Source organism: Notamacropus eugenii, chromosome 2 (assembly GCF_028372415.1).
Source record: "Notamacropus eugenii isolate mMacEug1 chromosome 2, mMacEug1.pri_v2, whole genome shotgun sequence".
Taxonomy (NCBI): domain Eukaryota; kingdom Metazoa; phylum Chordata; class Mammalia; order Diprotodontia; family Macropodidae; genus Notamacropus; species Notamacropus eugenii.
This window is the reverse complement of record NC_092873.1, coordinates 32,405,114-32,413,822: the sequence shown is the minus strand read 5'-3', so window position 1 is coordinate 32,413,822 and position 8,709 is coordinate 32,405,114. Positions and strand designations below refer to the sequence as shown.

The 8,709-nt window shown below is 37.7% G+C and overlaps 1 protein-coding gene and 1 pseudogene across 1 annotated transcript; both read right to left on the bottom strand.

Moving 5' to 3' along the window:
* Positions 1-2,911: 2,911 nt before the first annotated feature.
* Positions 2,912-3,781, bottom strand: LOC140522591 (protein C1orf43 homolog; annotated as a pseudogene).
* Positions 3,782-5,677: 1,896 nt separating this feature from the next.
* Positions 5,678-6,640, bottom strand: LOC140522590 (olfactory receptor 8U9-like). Its single transcript, XM_072637968.1, has one exon. The coding sequence runs from the start codon at positions 6,638-6,640 to the stop codon at positions 5,678-5,680; it is 963 nt and encodes a 320-aa protein (XP_072494069.1).
* Between the last annotated feature and the right edge of the window lie 2,069 nt (positions 6,641-8,709).

The window sequence follows — 8,709 nt, the reverse complement described above, 5'->3', positions numbered from 1 at the left end:
TATTCCCTTTACCCTTACAGAGATGAACAGTGGAGGCATCCTTAAACTCCTGGGGGATAACCTCCTCTTGTTATAAGCTGGAAAATTTCAGCCAGCTTTTGTATGAGCAACCGTCCTCCTGCATTGTAAACCTGCCCTGGCAGGTGAGGAGTGGATGAAGCTCTGAGTTCAAGTCCTGCTTCCGATGAGCTTCCTGGTCTGTAAGATGGGGGTATAATACTTCAGAAGATAGTTGTAGAGATCGCCTGAGATGACATTTAAAAAGCATGTGACAAAGCTGAAAGCCCCACACAGGGTGACCAAACGATGGCTCCTCCTACTCCCACAGGACCCTTAGGTGCTAGATACAGAAGTGGAAATTCAGTTTAGAGAATGAGGAATCTAAGAATCCAGAGTGATCTCAGCTAATAAGTATGCAAGCAGTATTTGAACTCAGATCTTGCCTACCTCCTGTGCCAACTAGCTGATAATATTGGCCCTAACCCTGCCTCTTAAACCTCATAACCCTTAAGGACTTCAGGTGAAAGCCATGTATTCACTTCTAGCCCATTCAGACAACTAATTTTTATAAAAAGTTCCCACCTCATTATAGTTCTCTGAAACTTCCACCCTGTACTGCTAGATCTATACTGAAGTCAAGCAACACCAAACTAATCCCTTTTACAGATGACAGATTTTTGAAATTATTATTTATTATACAATAGATATATATATAATTATGAAATTATTATATATTATTAGACTTGAACCCCATACATCCCTCATTTTCTTCTGCAGGATTGAATATCCATTTTGTTGAATTCATCTTCATGAAATGCTCTCTATTCTTCTCAGCATCAGGATAACTGAGTTCTTGTCAAGTTCCAGCCATGTCTTTCCTAAATTATGATGCACTGAACAGACTGTAGAATTTAGCAGGTGACCTGAGCAGGGTTGATCATTGTGTACCTACTAATATTCCTTCTGGATACTGTATTTTTTTTACTGATGTCTAAGATAGTGTTTCGTCCCTATCAGATGTGCTGTTCCCTTAAATTGAGCTTTCAATATTTCTACTTAACATTCATATCATTTAAAAGGAAATTTTGTATATTATCACTCTCAAACTGTACTTAAGAAGTTCAATTTTTGAACACATCTATAATCTTTCATTTGGTTCTGTTATACTTCATCTTACACTCAGGAAAACTGTGAAATGGGCTTGGGATGGTATACCTCAGCGGGGTAGAGATGGCAATATTTGTTTTCATGGTTGGTGAGAATTGATGTTCTGAAGGTTCCAGCTGATAAAGAGAATTTGAAAATTCTTGAGAGAGGATACATAACTTTTTTTAAATCAAATTCTTGAAAGAAGCTGCAGAGCATGGGATCAGGACGAGTAATGAGGATTAGAATTAGGGTTCTGTAATTGAAGATGGGAAGGTGAGGGTAATTGATAATAGAGATATTCAGAAGTGGAGAATGAATGGACATAAATGGATATGAACATTAATTCCAATATTCTCTTAAACAGAAGGATAAAGCTGCTTGCTTTAAACAGAGACCTTAATAAAGGTAGTCTATAATAAGCATCAAAGTTTATGTACTGTATAATGAAATCATGAAAGTTTTAGTGACTTTCTTCAGTGATGCGTGGTAGGCCAGAAGTAGGAACAAGTAACTGAGAGGGTGGGGGTTACTCAAGAAAGAAGATTGGCAAGTTGGTAACCTCAGAATATTAGACTGCAAAGGATTACATTAAAAAGTGATGCATTAAAAAGAAGTAGATCATCGATTCAAGACTGAATTTGAAGGCAAATGAAGTACAAGTTGGAACCAACTGGAACATTCAAGGGACCATTCTTTGTCATCAAAATGAGAGTAAAGAATGAGAGAGGAGGAGAGAAGAGAACACAAAAATTTATAGCTGGTGAGCAGAATTTCATAAGTTCAGGAGATCGGAAGCCATGCAATTTTGAAAGTTAATGAAGTCTGAGATGTGTTTCTATGCTAATACGTGGCTGATCTGGTAAAGCAGAAAGTCTTATAAGGCAATTTAAAAACATTTCCTATTTGATCTTGAAACATATTTCATAGGAATATATAATGTGGAATTTCCTAATATTGAAGTAACTCCAATCCAAATGATTAAGTTTCATATCATCCGCTGTCTTAGAGGAGCTAGAATGAGTCAGCTAACTTGCTAACCTCATCTTTCTTAGAAAATAAATAAATAAATTCCCTTATCCTCAAGAGAGATTGTGTGAAAAGAGAGAATGGTAACTAATGCAGTGTGCCAGCTTAGGATGAAGTGATAGCTAAAAATGCTATATTATTAGTTTTCTTCTTTTATTTTTTTTTATTTTTACAGCTGTTTTTATTAAATAACAAGTTTATAAAGTCAGTCCAGTACAGTGAATTATTGGGGAAATATTGGGGAATTAGTGCCTGTATCACTGACAGTTTCCCTCAGTTATGTCTTTGTCTATAATATGCGAAGAGAAGGGCACTAAACGCAACACAAATCTCAACAGGGCTTGGTTTAAGTACAACACACTTATTCATTTCTGACCTTCTCACTCGACAACTTTAAATGATATGTCTGTGGGCAAGAGTCCCCATCCAAGTGTGTAAGATAGGAGCTCTGTGGTTTCCATTTCTAACATCATAAATGCCACTTCCCCCACCACCGCTAACCTATTTAGGATTAAACTGACTTTAGGAAAGGGCAAAAATTAACCACGATCGAAAACAAGTTGGGGTAAGGAGGAAGGGACAAGGGCAGAGTAAAAATATGTGGATGCAACTCTGTAAAAAACCTATTGGAGAGGGAAAGAATACCTCATGGAACATTAATTCTACAACAGACCAGAGGGATAAGCTAAGGAAGGATTTCCAGACACACATTTCAAGAATTCTGGGTATAATGATATCAGTGTTGTCCAGTGCTGTTGTGTCTCTTGTCCTGGAAAAATCTCTGGGTACTGAGACTGGATTCTCCTACTGTAGCCATGTTGGTTATGGCTATCCCCAAATTCAAACAGAGGGTGCTCTCTAGTGTGCTGTAGTTATCCTTAAAATTCTTCAGCTCTCGGAAGTGCTTGGGTCTTTTACTCTTCTGGCTGGAGAGCAGATAGGTGACCTGAATAGATGTTGAGGAGGATACTTCAGGAGACTGTGTTAAATCCTTAGGTGTCTACTCGTGCTGCTGCTGGGAGCTCCCCCCATGGGCTTTGACAGCGGCAGCTAGTTCACTCAGTGCTTCCTGATAGTGTAGATATTCAATCTGACCAAAGACACTAGTTCTGTATAGAGCTTTCTCATAGCCATCTAGCAGGGTATCAATGAGAGCTTTTCGGACACCCTTGAAGGGGGTGCTTGTGTTTCAAAACTTCAGAGGATAAGAGCGGAATTTCTTGCACATCCAGGAACGAGGATGCCAGCCTTCTGAATGGAATAGGATTTCAGAGGCACGGATGGCATCCAATGCTTTCATCCTGTACAGGTAGTTGTAGCAATAATGATTTTCTGGTGTCTCCAGCTGCAAAAGTCTGGCATCATCTTCGAGAAGGTGGGGTTCATACTTTACATCCTGGACCTTTGATACTCGGATGTCAATTTCTTCCTTCAGATCCTTGGGAGCGTTGTGCACCACAGGGACTTGGAGGCCTCTTCAAGACTTCATAGCAAAGTACATGATGTACTTCTTCACAGAAATGAACAGCAACACAAATACCAAGTTCCTATAGGCCATCACCAGCAGAACTTTCACCCCCGACAACCAGTTACTGCTGAATGCCATGGCCTCCTTCCAGCTTCATTAACTTGGGCTCTGTAGTAGCAACAGCCGTAGTGCTCTTTGGTGCTACTTTGCCACTTCCTTATGAGGGAAGTCAAAGCCAGGCCCTGAAGGAAAACTTGGCGGCTGGGAGAGCCCAGGGAACCTCTAGTTTTGTTTCTTTTCAATCATGAATTAACTGTATTTTCCTTCTCTGTTTCTTTGCAGAGGAAAAGATTTAAGGAGGATGTGATACCTTTCTTCCAGTATTGGAAAGGCTATCAGGTAAAAGAAAAACTTGATCTTATTATTTCTCTCTTCACGGATATGACAGAGTTCTCTATTGCTAATCACTTTCTTGGCATTCACTTCCTTTCACACACCCTTTTTCGAACTGTTCCTTGATTTTTATATTTCATCTCTTATATTTTTGTACTAGTTTTCTGCCTTTGACAGGGACACATCTCCTACTTATTTAGCTTCTTAGGAACCCTAGCTTTCTTGAAGGCTCATCTAAAATGCCTCCTGAGGTGAAGCCCTTTTTGATTCCCCTGGTAGTTAGTGTCATCTCCTTCCTCAAGTTTATCTTGTTTTTCTCTGTACATGTATCTCATTCCCCCAGTAGAATATGTCTTTTGAGGGTATCAACTAATTTATTTTTGTTTTTCTATCTCTGGGGCTTATTGCAATGCTTTGGACATAGTTGATGTCTGATAAATATTGTTCAAATGAAATGAGTCTAAATCGTGTTTTCTCTTTGACATATAAGGAATAGGAATAGCATTTATTGGTTACTCAGTACATAATAAGATTTTTGCCTAAATATAGATTTGGTGTTTTTCAAAACAAAGAAAAGATCCAGATCTGCCTGCCTAGAGGATTCAGCAATGGCAAGATGATAATGTCTAAGACACTGGGAATATGTACCTGATGTGAACATGTTTCTGGGTGCAGTCTTTTCTGGTGTGTTGGCCAGCGGGAAAGAAGCCTTGGACTGCTACATTATATGCTCCCATTTTCTTCTCCAAAGTGTTTTGTGTGCTTTGGTCATGCTTAGGTCCAAGAATGAGGGCACCTGGTTTCCAACAAGAGCTATGTCTTAACTGATGTATTTTTCATAGGAAAGGAAGGATAGGATTCTTCTAAGATAATTATTTCGAAACTCTGCCACCTCCCCTACGATCATCTTGAGAGATAGACATTTAAGCTAGCAAAACTGGCTCAGGGAAAGCCATGCCTCCCATGGAGAGTGTCCAAAAAGGAACTAAAGAAGGAATTACAGATCTGCCAATTCCTTGATATACTTGAGGAAAGAGGAGATCAATATTTAATTAAAAGCTTTTGATATGGAAGTATCACAGAGTTTTTCTGAGACACAAGAAATCCCCAGTTAGAATATAAGCTTCTTGAAGGCAGGAGTTCTTTGACTTGTGTCTTTTTTTGTTTAATGACTAGCCTGGCAAGTAGTACACACTTAATAAATGCTTGATGGATATTGATATTGAAAGAGCCCGTGCTGGGGAATTAGGAGAGGTGACTGACTTAGAGGATTTCCAAAGTCCCTTCTGCCTTGAACACCCCACTATTTTATGGCACTTCCTTTCATTAAAGTGATTTCATCAAATAGTGTTCCAATTAATGAGACAATAACAAAATACTACATTTCCTTAAGTCAATATCTAAGTTTACTCAAAGCCATGATTTCTGTTTCTTAAGGCCCTATTCAGTGCATCCTTCACTTCCTTAGGTCAAGTTGAGCTCTTTTGAGAATTATTTTGAAGTATCTTTTATATGGTAGTTACTTGAGAGATGAAATGAATGATTTTCAAAGTCTCTTTTAGTTCTAACATTCTATGTAACATTCATGTTACTTCTTTTCATTATATTTCATCAGTGATCAAGATAATAAGAAAATTATTTTTAAGTCTTTAGTGATTTAACTAAAAGAAGGGCATAATTACTATTGTTCAAGGTTTTCTTCAGAGCATCCTTCACCTCCTTATTCCTCAAATTGTAGATCAGGGGATTTAACATGGGGACGATTACTGTATAAAAGACCGAGGCCATCTTATCTGTGTCAAGGGAATGGTTTGAGCTGGGTTGTAAGTACATGAATATCAAAGTCCCATAAAAAATGGTGACGGCTACCATGTGTGAGCCACAGGTAGAGAAAGCTTTGCGCCTACCTTCAGCTGATTGCATTTTTAGAATCGCAGAAATAATATACATGTAGGAGACAAAGACAACCAAAAAGGAAGCAATAAGCATGATTCCTGCACAGATAAAAATCCATATTTGTTTGGAGTGGGTGTCAGAACAGGACAGCCTCAAGAGAGGCATGTCATCACAATAGAAATGGTTGATAATGTTAGAACCACAGTAGGAGAGGCGGAACGTAAGTATGACATGGTAGAGTGCAACAAGAAAGCTATAGATATAAGGCATGGCTACAAGTTGAATACAGATTTTAGGAGACATCAGAACCTTATAAAGCAAAGGGTTGCAAATTGCCACATAGCGATCATAAGCCATGGAAGCTAGCAACAAGCATTCTGCATCCATGAAAGAGATGAAGCATCCTAGTTGAATAGCACATTCATGGAAAGAAATACTCTTTTTCTCATACAAAAAATTTCCCAGCATTTTGGGAGTAATGGAAGAAGAATAACAGAAATCAACGAAAGAGATGTGACTTAGAAAGAAATACATTGGGGTTTTTAATCCTGAGTCCATTCTGATGACTATGATGAGACGCAGATTGCCCACCATTGTGAACACATAGATGAACAAGAACACCATGAAGAGGGGTATCTTCAGCTCCTGCTTGTCAGTGATGCCCAAGAGAATGAACTCAGTCACCTGGGTAAAATTAATCTCAGCCATTTAATCCATCTGTGAACTTGGCCAAGAGAAAAATAAAGATGGGAGATAGGTTAGTTCCTGGTTCTACTTCTGACTTTTAAATCACACTTTTCATCGTCGTCATTTTTAGAGTAAATGATGACAGCTAGCACACAGTAAAAATAAAATAAAAGCTGGTGTGATAACCAACTACTGCACTTATAATGATCCTATGGAAGAAGTTACGCAAATATTAGTATACTATTTTATTGTTTTAGAAAATCAAGACACGGTTTGACATCCAAAATAATACCATTAATTAATGTTCAGACTTGGGTTTGAATTTCTTGTACACTTATTCCACGATTCCACACAGCCTTACTCTCCACTGAAAAGAAATTTCATCTCTGTTTTGGTAGTGAAGGCTTAGATTGTAACTGTCCTTCTTGTTTTTGCATTCAAATAAACATTTGTTCATCACCTACTTTGTGAGGAGCAGCACGGTTTGGTGGATTGAATGCTAGTCTCTAAGTCAAAAGATCTGGATTCTAATCGGACTCCATTCATGGACTGGCTCTTTGACCCTGGACACACTTAACCAGATTTCAGGAAAACTCTCAGGTTATATATTTCAGAGTAGTTCTACATTACTGGGCTGTATATATGTGTGTGTGTATTGTATACACTTAGTATGCTTTTATCTATCTATATGTATGAATGTATCTATGAGTGATATGTATGTACACGCATAGATACATTCCTACACACATAATACATACATGCTTACACATACTAGGTGTTGAGAATGCAAAAGTAAAATTGAAAATAACCCCTGTTCTCAAGAAATTTACATTTTATCTTGAAGAATTTAAAACATTTAGAAATCCACAATACTTTCCAACCTCCAACTTGAAGGTCGAATACCTTGTGGGTAATCAATGCTGTGCCTTTGAAAGTACTCTGTGAGTCCCCATTTTTAAAGAATAAATTATGAATCCCCACTGGTGTGTTTCCTTTGACTAAAATCAGGGAGAGAAGGCAATTAGCTCAAAACTAATGATTTACTGACAGCAGAGTGAGAAGGGAGATGATGTGGTATATAGCGAAGAGAGTGAAGAAACTTGGAATCTAAAGAACTCGGTTCAAATTCCAACTATACCAGTTAGTACTTAGTAAACTAAGTCTCTAGGCATTAGTTTTCCCATTCGTAGAGTGAAGGGAGTTGCACTGACATTTGAGGTTCTTTTAGTGACTTAATTTGACTTATAAAGATAAATAAGGTTCAGGAGGTTCCAGAATTCTTTTGTTGTTGTTCAGTCATGTCTGACCGTAGTACTCCAGGACCTTCCATTCTCCACTGTCTCTCGAAGTTGGTCCAAATTCATATCCATTGTTTTCATGTTACTATCTATCTGTCCATCACATCCTCTGCCATCCCCTTTTCCTTTTCAATCTTACTCTCACTATTTTTAGAGTAATTTTAAGTCTTAATATCTTACAACAAACACTAAGACTTTTGGAATCCCCTATATAATTTTAGGTAAGGCAGAAGATGAATAGGGAATCATGACTGGAGGTGATACTCAGTTTATCCTTTAAGAAAACTAAGGTGAGAATAGATGTAGGATTGAAATTGCTGATTAAGAGCACCAAGAAATCAAATCATTATAACTCATACATAAAATATGTACAAATAAGAAATGTGGCATAAGTATATACAAACCTGAAGCCAGACTGAAGAAGCTTTAAATTTCACTGTGAGGAGTATCTATGAGGTATTAGGGAGTCACTACAAATCACAGATTAGACAAATGATACCATGAGATGATTTTGTCAATTTCTTGAAAAACGAATCGGAACAGAAAAGACTGGAAGTAAGAAATCCAGTTAGGAGATCTGGAATACAATGAGAAGATATGAGTCCAATTAGGAGGCTATGGATTTAGTCCAAGCAACAGGTGAGAAGTTCACCTACTTTTGAAATAAAAATTTGAGTTTACTGTATGGAATACTTTTCTTACTTTGAATTTTTCAAGTATTATTAGTCAGTAAGCATTTAATAGGTGCTTACACCTATAACTTGTGTTTTTCTTTTTTTAGTTGCTTCTACA

Excerpts from the sequence above, each read along its gene's own strand:
- LOC140522590 (XM_072637968.1), bottom strand. The coding sequence starts at position 6,640 with ATGGCTGAGATTAATTTTACCCAGGTGACTGAGTTCATTCTCTTGGGC.